Here is a 16,077-nt window from a genome sequence, read left to right on the forward strand (position 1 = left end):
CTGTTTGACTGTGGGGGCAGGATTTAGCTTAATAGGTTGAGTTGTCGCTTGAGGTGCTTGTATCACAGGATCGAACCACCTCGGTGGATCCATTCAGCTGATTCAGTGCACAACAACTGGACAAAGGCCATGGTATGTGTTTTCCTGTCTGTGGGAAAGTGCATATAAAAGATCCCTTGCTACATTAGAAAAGAATGTAGCATTTTTCCTCTGATGACTACAAGTTAGAACTACCAGAGGTCAGAGTAGATGTTGGCTAAAAAGAAAATAACTTGTTACTGCCTTAAGATATCAGCTTCTAACCAAATACTACAAGACACTCACCATTTTACCTGAGCATTCTCGTTCCAACCAGTGCACCACAACTAGTCAAAGGCCGTGGTATGTGCTTTCCTGTCGTTCCCTTACTGCATTAGGAAAAATGTAGCGGGCTTTCTCTGATGACTACAAGTCAGAATTACAAAATGTTTTGACATCCACTAGTCGATGATGAATTAATCAGTGTGCTCCAGTGGTGTCGTTAAACAAACCAAACTTTTTCTCTTTGACTGTAATTACAGAGAATGAAGAGTCTGACCACGGCAGTATCAGCGAGAGCGAGGAGGAGAAGTTGAAGGTAAGTCTCCCTACCCTCAGTTCACTGTCACTGTGTGAGGTTTCCATCTTGACCCCAGGGCCCATATTTTCGAAGCAATCTTTTTTTTTCTTTTTTTTAATTAAAATATTCCTTCCATTACACACACGCACACATATACAGACATTAAGATGAAAAAGGTATATTCACATATTGATGTACACGACATACACATACATATTCAGACTCATACATCCATCCACACCTACATACATACATTAATGTATACACATACAACATTGCATTATAAAAACCCCACAAAAACATACACCATTTTAATTGGGTTGTATATCGAAATACAAACACACACAAAAAACTAAATATTACTATAAAATTCTGTCCAATTATTGCCTGGCTACATATTACATAAATTATGATACATAGCCCATTTTGTTTGGAATTTATGGTGTAAACCTTTACTGTGCTGAATGTTTCATTCAATTATATATCTTGATTTTAGAACATATTTGAAATGTTTAATATTTGGTAATGTATCCGTTACTTTACAATCGATGCAGTCTTAGCGTTAAGAAATCGTAAAAACATTCCTAGGCTATGATGTCACTATGTCGTGTGCTGTAGTGATGTCATGGCCTACAATGGTTTTAAATTGCTGTGGAAAACAAATTGTTAAATTCAAGCCCTGCATAGGCTATGACATCCCTATGTCGTGTGCTGTAGTGACGTCATGGCCTACAATGGTTTTAAATTGCTGTGGAAAACAAATTGTTAAATTCAAGCCCTGCATAGGCTATGACATCCCTATGTCGTGTGCTGTAGTGACGTCATGGCCTACAATGGTTTTAAATTGCTGTGGAAAACAAATTGTTAAATTCAAGCCCTGCATAGGCTATGACATCCCTATGGCGTGTGCTGTAGTGATGTCAGAGCCTACGATGGGTATACAAATCCATAGATCTAAGATAGCTTCGAAAATCTGTAACCAGGTGGGGTCCCTATTGTAGTTTACTCCCCCTCCTTCCCACCTCACCATCAGGTCGGTTTCATACATAATGCAATTATAATTTCAGTCCAGTTTACATGTAATTAAATCTTGAATGCAACAACGCATACATGTATTTCTGTTGACAGTGCCCCTTTAATCACAGTTATATATGGGGCATGCTCGTTTGGCAATTCTACAAATGGAATAATTGAAATGCCAAATAAACAAAGCAGAATTTAGTTTGACTTGATTTGGATAATTCCCGACATGGAGGTGGTGTGATAAGAATCAAAGATTATGGATGTTAGTGTATGCATGTGTGCCCAGTGCCCTGTGCATGCATATTCATTTTATGCAGTGCTCTTAATACAATGGTGGAGATATTTTCACCAAAAGCTTAAGGCTCAAAGATTATGGATGTTAGTGTATGCATGTGTGCCCAGTGCCCTGTGCATGCATATTCATTTTATGCAGTGCTCTTAATACAATGGTGGAGATATTTTCACCAAACAGCTTAAGGCTCAAAGATTATGGATGTTAGTGTATGCATGTGTGCCCAGTGCCCTGTGCATGCATATTCATTTTATGCAGTGCTCTTAATACAATGGTGGAGATATTTTCACCAAACAGCTTAAGGCTCAAAGATTATGGATGTTAGTGTATGCATGTGTGCCCAGTGCCCTGTGCATGCATATTCATTTTATGCAGTGCTCTTAATACAATGGTGGAGATATTTTCACCAAACAGCTTAAGGCTCAAAGATTATGGATGTTAGTGTATGCATGTGTGCCCAGTGCCCTGGACATGTACCGTATATTCATTTTATGCAGTGCTCTTAATACAGTGGTGGAGATATTTTCACCAAACAGCTTACGGCTCAAAGATTATGGATGTTAGTGTATGCATGTGTGCCCAGTGCCCTGGACATGTACCATATATTCATTTTATGCAGTGCTCTTAATACAATGGTGGAGATATCTTCACCAAACAGCTTACGGCTCAAAGATTATGGATGTTAGTGTGTGCCCAGTGTCCTAGACATGTACCGTATATTCATTTTATGCAGTGCTCTTAATACAGTGGTGGAGATATTTTCACCAAACAGCTTACGGCTCAAAGATTATGGATGTTAGTGTATGCATGTGTGCCCAGTGCCCTGGACATGTACCGTATATTCATTTTATGCAGTGCTCTTAATACAATGGTGGAGATATCTTCACCAAACAGCTTACGGCTCAAAGATTATGGATGTTAGTGTATGCATGTGTGCCCAGTGTCCTAGACATGTACCGTATATTCATTTTATGCAGTGCTCTTAATACAGTGGTGGAGATATCTTTACCAAACAGCTTAAGGCTCAAAGATTATGGATGTTAGTGTATACATGTGTGCCCAGTGCCCTGGACATGTACCGTATATTCATTTTATGCAGTGCTCTTAATACAGTGGTGGAGATATCTTCACCAAACAGCTTAAGGCTCAAAGATTATGGATGTTAGTGTGTGCCCAGTGTCCTGTGCATGCATATTCATTTTATGCAGTGCTCTTAAAGTTAAAACAATGGTGGAGATATTTTCACCAAACAGCATAGGCTTCTGTCCCAATTTTGTTCTGTGGGTGGAATTTGAAGAATTTAATTCTCAATAAATTGCCGCAATCAAGTTCTCCCCATGACTCATATGAAATCGTAATTAGCATGTTGAAAAACTAGGCAGTGTTGTAGAGAGCATTGGATGTTGCAATGTGAAATATGATGCATGTTTTGTTTTCTTTTTTACAATTTCTTTGTAATTGGGGGAAGAACTTTATTAATACTATATAATAGCATACAGATAATTCTGTAGAGGAATGCCATTAGAGTTATGTTTTCTTTGTATGCGAGCAGCACGCTATGTGGTTTGTTTCATAGTTAGCATGTCTGTGTTTCGCTGTAGTACTCAGACTCGGAAGAAGAGAGAAGGATTAAAGCCCGACAGCAGAAACTTAAAAAGGTTTCTGATGAATCCGACACAGAGGTATATTATTTTTATATCTCCTAGACAGAGGTATATTATTTTTATATCTCCTCATCTGCTTAAAGAAATAAAACTTGCTTTCATCCTAAACCATGTTCATCAATACATTTCACAGCAAGTGGCCTATTTTGCAGAAACAAGAATATTCACCAAGTATATTTTTGCTGAATCTCTGTATTAAGCATTTGTGCACCACAGATATTTGATAATGAACTTCGTATGTGCTGAATCTCTGTAAAGCATTTGTGCACCAGAAATATTGTATAATTAACTTTTTGTATTTGCAGAATCTCTATAAAACATTTGTGCATCAGAGATATTGTCTAACTAACTTTTTGCAAGTATTAATATTTTATCACATATTTTGGTGTGGAAGAAGTGTAACCGAGTATTATCATGTTTATATTCTGAAGTGCAGTGGTGGATTCAGCCACAAAGACTGTGTTATGCATTGCCCTGTCTGATGGGAAGTGCAATGGTGGATTCAGCCACAAAGACTGTGTTATGCATTGCCCTGTCTGATGGGAAGTGCACTGGTGGATTCAGCCACAAAGACTGTGTTATGCATTGCCCTGTCTGATGGTAAGTGCAATGGTGGATTCAGCCACAAAGACTGTGTTATGCATTGCCCTGTCTGATGGGAAGTGCAATGGTGGATTCAGCCACAAAGACTGTGTTATGCATTGCCCTGTCTGATGGGAAGTGCAATGGTGGATTCAGCCACAAAGACTGTGTTATGCATTGCCCTGTCTGATGGGAAGTGCATATAAAAATCCTGGGGCGGGACGTAGCCCAGTGGTAAAGAGCTCGCTTGATGCGCAGTTGGTTTGGGATCGATCCCCGTCATCACAACCAGTGCACCACGACTGGTATATCAGAGGCCATGGTATGTGCTATCCTGTCTGTGGGATGATGCATATAAATGATCCCTTGCTACTAATGGAAAAAAACATATCGGGTTTCCTCACTATGACTGTGTCAAAATGACCATATGTTTGACAACCAGTAATAATCAGTGTGCTCTAGTGGTGTCATTAAACAAAAACAAACTTTAAACTTTAATAAAAGATCCCTTTCCCTTATTTGGCAAGAGTAGCCTCCCCTGTTTGTGGTGGCAGTAGTCTTCTTTTGCTATTAGGACAAAAGGGAAATAGTCATACATTTAGCCATAGTTATAAAATTATTATAATCTTAGACACTAAATACATGCAGTTATATTATTTTAGGTACTAAATCGTCATGGTAATATTATCTTAGACACCAAATAGACATAGTTTTATTATCTTAGACACGAAGTAGACATAGTTATATTTTATTTTAGACACCAAATAGAGATAGTTTTATTATGTTAGCCAAAATAGTCATAGTTTATAATTAATTCCATGTTTCTTGTTTCTGCAAACTAGGCCAAATTAGTTTGAAAAGCTTACACACCAGTCATCTCACATTCACACATTGCTGTCCTTGACATTGACTCCCCCATCCCTTCCCAAACAGCTAGCGAATTGGACCCCCCACCCCAATAACTAACGAATTGTACCCATGCTAATAAAACATTAAAAGTTTAGACTCGCTGTTTCTAGGGACAGTACGTAGCCCAGTGGTAAAGCACTCGCTCGATTGCGCGGTTGGTCTAGGATCAATCCCCGTTGGTGGCCCCATTGGGCTATTTCTTATTCTAACCAGTGCACCACGACTGGTATATTAAAGGCTGTGGTATGTGCTATCCTGTCTGTGGGATGGTTTATATAAAAGATCCTTTGCTACTACTAAAAATAATGTTGCGGGTTTCCTTTCTAAGACTGTCAGAATTACCAAATGTTTGTCATCCAATATCCGATGATTAATAAATCAAAGTGCTCTAGTGGTGTCGTTAAAGAAAACAAACTTTACCAATGTAATTGAGATTTGTATGTAAACCGGCATGATCACAGTCCCATACTGTGACAATACACAATGTAGCTGGTGTGACATCCGTGTATTCCGGCACTCTGCGTTTACCAGTGCCAGAAACTGTGTTTTTATAACAGTCTCACACATACTAACAATGTGTATCTAAATCAATCAAGCAGCAGGGTTTAACTCAGTGACTTGAGTACTCGCTTGAGGTGCTTGTGTCACATAATCAAACCACCTCTATGGATTTATTCAGCTGATTAGGGTTTTTCTCTCATTCCACCCAGTGCACCTCAACTGGTCAGAGACCGTGGTACATGTATGTGCTTTTCTGTCTGTGGGAAAGTGCATATATAAAAGATCCCTTGCTGCATTAAGAAAAACGTAGCAGGATTCCTCTGATGACTATGAGTCAGAAATACCAAATGTTTGATATCCAATAGCCGATGATTAATTAATCAATGTGTTCAAGTTGTGTTGTTAAACAAAACAAATTGCTTTTTTTTTTAAATCAATCAACTATTTGACAAATGCTTACACTTCCTGAAAGTTCATGCATGTCTGTCATGGACACATCTTCTGAATTTGCTGGTGAATGTGTCCAAGACAGGGAGATATAATTAAAGTCCGGTCATAGAGGATATTTCATGTGTTTAGTCAAATATAATTTAGATCTCATCAAGTGAAGTTTGCAGTCATATCTCACGAGACACGCTAGTGCGACGAGTGTGATATGATTACAAACTTCACGAGATGAGATATAAATCATATTTGACAAAAAACAAGAAATTTTCTATTTATAATATAACTTTATTTTTAAAATGCCAGCAGCAAAATAGTTCTGACTTTCTTACAGTGAAGATAACACTTTCTACAGTGACAATAACACATTTTAGAGTGAAAATTTAACTATTTCACAAAACACATTTTAGGGTGTAATAGTGAAAATTTCACTCTAAAATGTGTTATCATCACTGATTAACATATAAAACTTTTATTTCACTGATATTTTAAGATATTTCACTAAATGTTATATAATAAATCATGACATGTCATTGTACATTTTCATATTGAACGGTGAGTAATAAGACTAAATTTATGTATTTTTTAAATTTGTTTTTGTCTCCAAAGAAGTTTAGGGCCGAACTTACAAAGCCTGTTTATGTCATACACGTGTGTAACTACATACATTTACAATGCTTAAACACCTGTTTATGTCATACACGTGTGTAACTACATACATTTACAATGCTTAAACACCTGTTTATGTCATACACACATGTAACTACATACATTTACAATGCTTAAACATCCGCATTTAAAGAAAATGGGCATCGTAACTTCGGCCCTTATTTTTTACTCTCTGTTAAGACATTACTAACATCACTAACTGATGTGTATTCTGTAAAGCAGGAAATGTTAGCGAGCATAAAATTTTAGCAAGACCATATAAAACTCTATATTATTTCATGGTGCTGAATTTAAAGAGACATACAGCAAAGTGTTCCGAAAAATGTTTGTGCGATTGATTTGTCGAAGATTAACACTGATTACATTGTTTAGACTAGTGCTCACGTCGCAAGATCTTACCACCTCGGTGGATCCATTCAGCTGATTGCATTTTTTCTCATTACAACCCGTGCATCACAACTGGACAAAGGCCGTGGTATGTGCTTTCCTGTCTGTGGGGAAGTGCATATACAAGATCCCTTGCTGCATTAGGAAAAATGTAGCGGGTTTCCTTTGATGACTACGTGTGAGAATTTCCAAATGTTTGACATCCTTTAGTCGATGATTAATTAATTACTGTGCTCCAGTGGTGTCCTTAAACAAAACAAACAAACTTTTGCTTTAGACTAAACCACAATAGTTAGCGAGCAATTTTCTACTAAATTTAAGTTGTATTTATCCTGCATAACGTTAAAATTGATCAAACTACTTAAACATACATTTGTACAAGGCCGAATTTACAAAGTCTGTTTTTTGTTAAACACAGTTGTTTATAAGCATCGTAAATGTAGGCCTGTGTCGTTACACTACGTATAAGACATGAACAGGCTTTATAACTTCGGTCCATCTTGTTTAGTTTCTAATGTGATGACCGTGCTAAAGTTTTATGTTGCTAATACATGTATGTCACTTATTTGGATTTCGCTAAATTTTAAGATTGTTAATATTTGACCTTTTACAATATTTAATTTTGGCCTCATTAAATGCTATTTTTCTGTAAAGAGACTTGCATGTGTGCATGTATGTAGCATGGTGTATAATCCGATTTAAAATCCAGATGTCTGTAAAGAAATTCACCCCCATGTGCCCTGGATTCATTCATAATTGGGATGTTTGTGTTTACGTTAGGTCCATTGTGCTATTTCTGTGTCAATATTACCAAATGTTTGACAACCAATAGCCAGTGACTAATAAATCAATGTGCTCTAGTGGTGTCATTAAACAAAACAAACTTTAGACTAAATGTCAATATTACACCCAATTAATATGACAATGTGCTCTAGTGGTGTCGTTAAACAAAACAAACTTTAGACTAAATGTCAATATTACACCCAATTAATATGACAATGTGTTCTAGTGGTGTCGTTAAACAAAACAAACTTTAGACTAAATGTCAGTATTACACCCAATTAATATGACAATGTGCTCTAGTGGTGTCATTAAACAAAACAAACTTTAGACTAAATGTCAGTATTACACCCAATTAATATGACAATGTGCTCTAGTGGTGTCGTTAAACAAAACAAACTTTAGACTAAATGTCAGTATTACACCCAATTAATATGACAATGTGCTCTAGTGGTGTCGTTAAACAAAACAAACTTTATGTGTTTGTTTTTAAACCATTGAAAGATGCATTGTTAAATTATCAGAAGAGACCTACCAGTATTTACAAAAATATTCACACGTCAAATTGTGAATTTTCAGTGCCATGGCACTTACATTTGTACTTTTGGCTAGTGGCCTATGTCTGGAACTGCAAAATGCCTGGATAAATCACTAGTCTGGCTTAGAAAGGTTTCACAGTATTAATTTTTTTTTAGTTTCTGGTTTGTTTTTACTTTTAGCAAGACAGTGCAATTTAATTTAATTTTGTTTTAAAATTATATATTCTTTTTCGTTTCACTACCATGTAGCATATTGTTTTTTTGCAGTTTTTGGTACAGTAGCACTTGGGAACTATTTGACTTTGGTAGTTTATTGTAACATTAATTTATGTGTATTATGCATTATAGCTGGGTGGTATACCGTATATACCGTTCGATATCGGTATCATGTCAATACTGATTTACCATACCAAGCACATTTTGAAATACCGAACTTTCGATGTTGAAAAATGTTTCCTGCCATTTAGGAAAAGCACTAACAGTATATCTGACAAACGCCTTGTGTATGGATTTTAATTTTATTTAGATGAAATTAGTGGGTGAGCCTTATCTCCGGCATGCATTTAAAGCCGAGTATACGGAAAATACCGCTCAATACCACCCAGCTCTATTATACATGTAGTTGTGTTTCTGAAGTATTTAAACAACTTTACGATGCATATAATGTTAAGAACGAAGACCTTGCTGTTTACGGTGAGCTATCACTCTCACTCTCCATCACTCACCTGAGTCTAGTTCAAGGAGAGTGATTGTTAGCTCCCCTATAGTCCTTTTTAAAATGTCTTTCTTTCTTTAATTGGCTGTGTATGACAGTCGACTGTTGGTTGTAACATCTTGTGAAACAGTGTGCCCCAACCAGTTTGCCATGACTGGAATATCAGCAGTGGTATGTGCTGCCCTGTCTGTGGGAAAGTATATAAAGATTCTTTGCTGCTAATGTAATTGGTGGTTTTTCTCTGAATACTACACGCATGTGACCGAAATTATCAAATGTTTGACATCCAATAGCAGATGATTGATTGTGCTCTAGTGGTGTCGTTAAACAAAACAAATTTTTAACATCCAATAGTCAGTTATTAATAAATCAATGTGCCCTAGTGGTATCATTAAACAGAACAAACTTTAACTGAAGACTATGTCATATTACCAAATGTTTGACATCCAGTAGATGATGATTAATAAACAAATGTGCTCTAGTAGTGTTGTTAAACAAAACAAACTTTACTTTGATTAGAGTGAAGAAGAAAGCGATGACGAAAGTGACACTGACGAAGAAGAACTGTTTGAGAGTAAAGAGAAGAAACTCGATCAGGAGGAATCTAGTGGGGAGGACTTGAGTTCAGAGGGGGAGGGGGAGGAAAATGAAACAGCAAAGAGTCAGGTGAGTTGTTAATAATTCAATTTCCTTTACATCCATTACAATTTAACGTTATCCCATTGGTGCAGTCATGGCAACGCGAGTGCGTTCATTTCTCGATGAATGTCAAAATGTTGTTGTCAGGAAATACCGTATCTGATGATGTCATTTTATATTGGTGCATTGTCTTATTGAGAGGTGGGACGTAGTCATGGCAACGCGAGTGTGTTCATTTCTCGATGAATGTAAAAATGTTGTTGTAAGGAAATACCGTATCTGATGATGTCATTTTATATTGGTGCATTGTCTTATTGAGAGGCGTGACGTAGTCGTGGCAACGCGAGTGTTCATTTCTCGATGAATGTCAAAATGTTGTTGTCAGGAAATACCGTATCTGATGATGTCATTTTATATTGGTGCATTGTCTTTTTGAGGGGCGGGACGTAGTCGTGGCAACGCGAGTGTGTTCATTTCTCGATGAATGTCAAAATGTTGTTGTCAGGAAATACCGTATCTGATGATGTCATTTTATATTGGTGCATTGTCTTATTGAGGGGCGGGACGTAGTCCAGTGGTAAAGCGCTCGTTTTAATACGCAGTCAGTTGGGTTATTGGGCTATTTCTCATTCCAGACAGTGCACCACGTCTGGTTTATCAAATGCCGTGGTATGTGGTATCATGTCTGCGAGATGGTGCATATAAAAGATACCTTGCTGCATTAGGAAAAATGTAGCGGGTTTCCTCTGATGACTACGAAATGTTCGAAATCCAATATCTGATGATTAATTAATCAATCAATGTGCTCCAGTGGTGTCGTTAATGAAAACAAACTTCTTTGTTTTGTCTTATTGAGTATTATTGTTTAGAACCATATGAGATATATTAGTCAGTGATCGTCGTATTTTTGTAAATATCTTATACCTGAATAGTATTGTTTTATTATAGGTGAATGGAGGCGTAAGAGATTTCACATCGGAACTGGCGTCTAAGATCGGCGCAGCAGTTCCTAAACGTGTTCCAGCTGAAGATAGTGAGGAAGAGGAAGAGAAACCCGCAGGTAACATTTTCATTTCTGTTTAGTTTAACTTGATTTCTCTGCTATTAGTCTCTTTGAAAAAAGTTAAAATGGTGGGATGCAGGCCATAGGATTTCAAATTTCATGGGAAACACCTTTTCGCTTCCGTGCCTTGTGATCACGGGAACTGATCGAAAACTGTTTTTAGGTTTCGTTGAATAGTCGTACTTGATATAGTATCTTGGGAAACAAAATTATGGTTCTGTGATTTTACTGACACGCCAGAAATGATCATTGCCATGAAATCCAGAGGCCTGGGGATGTATAAAGTAAAGTAAAGTTTGTTTTATTTAACGACGCCACTAGAGCACATTGATTTTTTATCTTATCATCGGCTATTGGACGTCAAACATATGGTCATTCTGACACTGTTTTGAAGAGGAAACTTGCTGTCGCCACATAGGCTACTCTTTTTCCGACAGGCAGCAAGGGATCTTTTATTTGCGCTTCCCACAGGCAGGATAGCACAAACCATGGCCTTTGTTGAACCAGTTATGGACCACTGGTCGGTGCAAGTGGTTTACACCTACCCATTAAGCCTTGCAGAGCACTCACTCAGGGTTTGGAGTCGGTATCTGGATTAAAAATCCCATGCCTCGACTGGGATCCGAACCCAGTACCTACCAGCCTGTAGTCCGATGGCTTAACCACTGCGCCACTGAGGCCGGTTGGGGATGTATGTACATGTAGTTAAATATAACAACGTCAACTTTTGTTACTTCAATCCTACATTTTTTTTTTTTTTTATTCCTCAGGGTTCATATTTTTGAAGCTACAGTATCTTAGTGCTACCATATCGTAAAACTGTCATAGGCTATGACTTCACTATGGCGTGTGTTTTAGTGACGTCATAGACTATAATAATTCTTATGATAGCATAGCACTAAGATAGCTTCGTAAAATGTGTTGACAGGCCACTAAGTAAAAATTGACATAAACTATGGCTTATACAGAAACAAAATTAGTAACCCATTTCGTAATTGCATAACACATTATGACCATGTAGATGATGTCATAATTTTAATGTACAAACCTAGACTTGCTTAAACAACACGGGAACAAAACTATCGTGCCTGCCATTTTCAGACACCTGTGTTCTGTTTCTCAGTCAGTTGAACGCTTATCTGAGGTGCTTGCATCACAGTATTGAACCACCTCGGTGGATCTATTCAACTGATTGGCTTTTTTTGTCGTTCCAACCCATACACCATAACTGGTCAAAGGTCATTGTATGTACTATCCGGTCTGTGGTAAAGTGCATAGATAAATCAGAAAAGATGCCTTACTGCTAATGGGAGAATGTGGCAGGTTTCGTCTGATGACTACCAGTCATAATTAACAATTGTTTGACATCCAATAGCCGATGATTATTAATCAATGTGCTCTAGTGGTGGCACCATACCCATTTTACCGTCTGGCAAAAACCGTGATGTTTTTCTGTGTATTTTACAAAAGCATGAATGATTCTCGTTTTAAATTTTGTGAACAGTACGAGAAGCGCGAGCCTCATCAGTGAGGAAGGAAAAACACAAGAAACACAAGGACGAGAGCAAGAAGAAACACAAACCCAAAACACAGCAGGAAGGTCAGTATCGGCAAACATTTCTCAGTCACTTTACTTGTACATCTTCATGAAAGTTTCCAAAGGCTGTGGTATGTACTGTCCTGTCCTGTCTGTGCGAAAGTGCTTATAAAAGATCCTTTTCTATTATACTCATACAGTGTCATGTACATGTACTTTCTTACATTAGCGGCTCTGAAAAGTTTTCAAAAAATTGTCCCCCCATCCACATCCCAGTCCTTGTCTCTCACTACATTTGACAGATGCTTGTCTCTTGTGGCCATCTGTGTCACACATCTGCCATTTCACAGTAAGCGTTTGCTTCAGTGGTTACTTCTGGCATTGGTAAGAGCCTGCTGTGACCTGATTCTACACTCTTCTATCATCAATGATTGTTCGTTAGTGCTGTATGTTTTTCCACTAATTATTGTTTATGTGTTTTTCAGATGCTGATATGTTTGGTGCCAGTCCCGAGAAAGACGATGATTTGTTTGGTAAATCGGGTGGTCTGTTTTCCACCGGCTCCGGTCTCTTCGATGATGACAGTGAGGTGCGTAATACACTTTATTATCCACATAGTTCATATATTCAGGGAAATATAACCAGTGCCCAACAAAACGACGTCATAATTTGATGTGGCTTTCTCAGTTTTAGATCTATGTAAACGCTCACCAAAATGACGTCATTTCGAAAAGTAACATTGTTTAGTCGTTTCTTTCTAGATACGTTTGATATGTTTTGACATAGTCCTAGCTTAGTATTCCTAAAAATAATATTTTGGATAATGTGGATAATAAAGAAATTATTACACTCGAGTGTGAATCGTACTGATTTTACGAAACTCCTGTCAGGATTCATGTATTACCCTCGCTCTCTCTTGGGTAATACAATAATCCTGACAGGAGTTTCGTAAAATAAGTATGACACACAAGCTTGTATAATAATCTCTATTTATCCAGCAGCTCTGTGTTTACTCTTTCTGTGTTTGTCGCTCGTCGGAGGTTGTAGGATCAAACCCTGTCAATGGACCCATTCTCTGGTTGTGTTTTTACATCCCAGCCAGAGCTCTATAACTGTTGTCTCAAATGATGTGAAGTTAAATTTGTCTCTTGGTGGACATTATTATTTTTTTTTTTTTTTTTTTTCTGTCCCTTCCAGTGCCCCACCACTATCATGTGATTCACACGAGGTGCTTGGGTTGTTGGATTGAACCCCCTCAGTGAATCCATTATCTGATTGTTTTTGTTTTTCCTGTCTCAACCAGTGCCCATGACTGGTATATCAAAGGCTGTGGTGTGTGCTGTCCTGTCTGTGGGGGCTATTTCTCGCTCCAGTCAGTATACCACGACTGGTACATCAAAGGCTGTGGTATGTGCTATCCTGTCAATATCTGTGTGGTCCTTTACCATATGTCCAACGCCATATAACCGTAAATAAAATGTGTTGACTGCTTCGTTAAATAAACCATTTCCTTACTTCCTTCTTGTCTGTGGGAAAGTGCTGTGATTTATTTTTAGGATATATTGTTAGCAGGAATACTTACAGACATTTATTTGATTAATTCGGTATTTCTCTTGCTGTTGTAGGGTGGATTGTTTGATGACGTTGACCACAGAAAGTCGAGAAGGACAAAGAAACCTTCCATGATGGAGGAGGAGGAGGAGGAGCGGGAAGAAGAAGAGGTTGTAGTTAAAGGTAGATAACTCTTAGCATATGGTAACCAGGGCTAGCTCTGAGTGAGCAAAACTATTCACCAAATTCTTTATTAAACTTGCAGAAATTGTCATTTATTCTCTAAATAATGTCAATTATTACATGAAATTATTTCGTTAAACTCAAATAAAATTCGTAATTGGTGAATTTGGCGAGTGCCAGAGCTAGCCCTGATGACCCATGGACAGGCTACCAAACATGATGGGCTTGGTAACCTCTAGGTGATGACATTTTTATAATGTTTACAATTCCCATTGTTTTTAAAAACCGGCCAAGTTTCACAGTTCCAAATTTTCAAAATTCTAAAACGCGACCCTCTAAATACCAGATCCTGTCTAAACCAGATAAATATTAGGTCCATGGTGTGATTTGGTTTAGACAGGTTTCACTGTACTATAAAATCCGTAATTTGTTTATTAATTCAATTCAGAGGGTCAGGACATAACCCAGTGGTAAAGCGATGCGTGGTCGGTCTGGGATTGATTCCCATCGGTGGGCCCATTGGGCTATTTCTCATTCCAGCCAGTGCACCATAACTGGTATATCAAAGGCCGTGGTATGTACTGCCTTGTCTATGGGATGGTGCATATAAAAGATATCTTGCTGCTAATCGAAAAGAGTAGCCCATGGCCTGGCGACAGCGGGTTTCCTCTCTGAATATCTGTGCATGTGAAATATTCGGGAAATGATGTCAATTCATCTTCTCCTTCTACTTACCTTTAAAATGTTTTCATACAGTCCTTGTTATTCATAAAAACCCCACTTAAATAATAATCAGAGCCCCGTTCCACGAAGCGATCTTAGCCCTAAGATCAACTTAAGTGCATAGGGTATACTAAGGTAATCTTAGGGCTAAGTTTCTTTCGTGGAACTGGGCCCTAGGATAATAAAGAAATTATCACACAAGCTTGCGTATGTGTCATACTGATTTGTCTAAACTTGTGTCACGAGTCATCTGTTACACTCGCTCTCGGTTCGGCAATACAAGAATCCTGACAGTCGTACAGTAATCTCGGTTGGGCAATACAAGAATCCTGACAGTCATAGAGTAATCTCGGTTGGGCAATACAAGAATCCTGACAGTCATACAGTAATCTCGGTTGGGCAATACAAGAATCCTGACAGTCATAGAGTAATCTCGGTTGGGCAATACAAGAATCCTGACAGTCATACAGTAATCTCGGTTGGGCAATACAAGAATCCTGACAGTCATACAGTAATCTCGGTTGGGCAATACAAGAATCCTGACAGTCATAGAGTAATCTCGGTTGGGCAATACAAGAATCCTGACAGTCATACAGTAATCTCGGTTGGGCAATACAAGAATCCTGACAGTCATAGAGTAATCTCGGTTGGGCAATACAAGAATCCTGACAGTCATAGAGTAATCTCGGTTGGGCAATACAAGAATCCTGACAGTCATAGAGTAATCTCGGTTGGGCAATACAAGAATCCTGACAGTCATAGAGTAATCTCGGTTGGGCAATACAAGAATCCTGACAGTCATAGAGTAATCTCGGTTGGGCAATACAAGAATCCTGACAGTCATAGAGTAATCTCGATATATGACATGACCACTAACTGAGTAAGTTTCGCTACGTTTATGACTGACCATTGTTTGTATGTTGTTTTATTTCAGAGGTGGAACAGAAGACTAGAAGTGGTAAGAAGATTCCTAAAGGAGCTGTGTCAATTTTTGCAGGTTTGTTATATCCCTTACATTAATTTGAAACAGTATAATATTATAGTGAAATTCATTATGGGAGAGATGGTGAGTTTCCTTATGTTGAATGATTAGTGGCGGTTCGTGAAAGTATTCTTGGTTCTGACCTATCTAGATTTTTCTATTTTTTGGACCTTTAAAAAAATTATGAAATTTTACATACCAGTATACAGAGGCAGTAAATCCTTAGTTGTTAGTACAGCGCTCACTTGATGCGCGGTCTGTCTGGGGTCGATCCATCTAGTGCACTACGACTGGTA

The 16,077-nt window shown here is 38.0% G+C and overlaps 1 protein-coding gene across 4 annotated transcripts in view; it reads left to right on the plus strand.

Annotated features, from left to right (window-relative positions):
* LOC121377573 (WASH complex subunit 2A-like) overlaps positions 1-16,077 on the plus strand; it is an 81,729-nt gene that overhangs the window by 11,149 nt on the left and 54,503 nt on the right. For 3 of the 4 annotated variants that reach the window (XM_041505623.1, XM_041505624.1, XM_041505626.1), the window contains exons 8-15: positions 561-616; positions 3,515-3,595; positions 9,623-9,769; positions 10,691-10,802; positions 12,310-12,405; positions 12,828-12,931; positions 13,968-14,076; positions 15,734-15,796. In XM_041505623.1, the coding sequence (XP_041361557.1) occupies positions 561-616; positions 3,515-3,595; positions 9,623-9,769; positions 10,691-10,802; positions 12,310-12,405; positions 12,828-12,931; positions 13,968-14,076; positions 15,734-15,796 (768 nt within the window). The remainder of the gene's footprint in view (positions 1-560; positions 617-3,514; positions 3,596-9,622; positions 9,770-10,690; positions 10,803-12,309; positions 12,406-12,827; positions 12,932-13,967; positions 14,077-15,733; positions 15,797-16,077) is intronic. The other variant, XM_041505625.1, reaches the window with a different exon arrangement.

The sequence above is a fragment of the Gigantopelta aegis genome, chromosome 7 (genome assembly GCF_016097555.1).
Source record: "Gigantopelta aegis isolate Gae_Host chromosome 7, Gae_host_genome, whole genome shotgun sequence".
Lineage (NCBI taxonomy): Eukaryota > Metazoa > Mollusca > Gastropoda > Neomphalida > Peltospiridae > Gigantopelta > Gigantopelta aegis.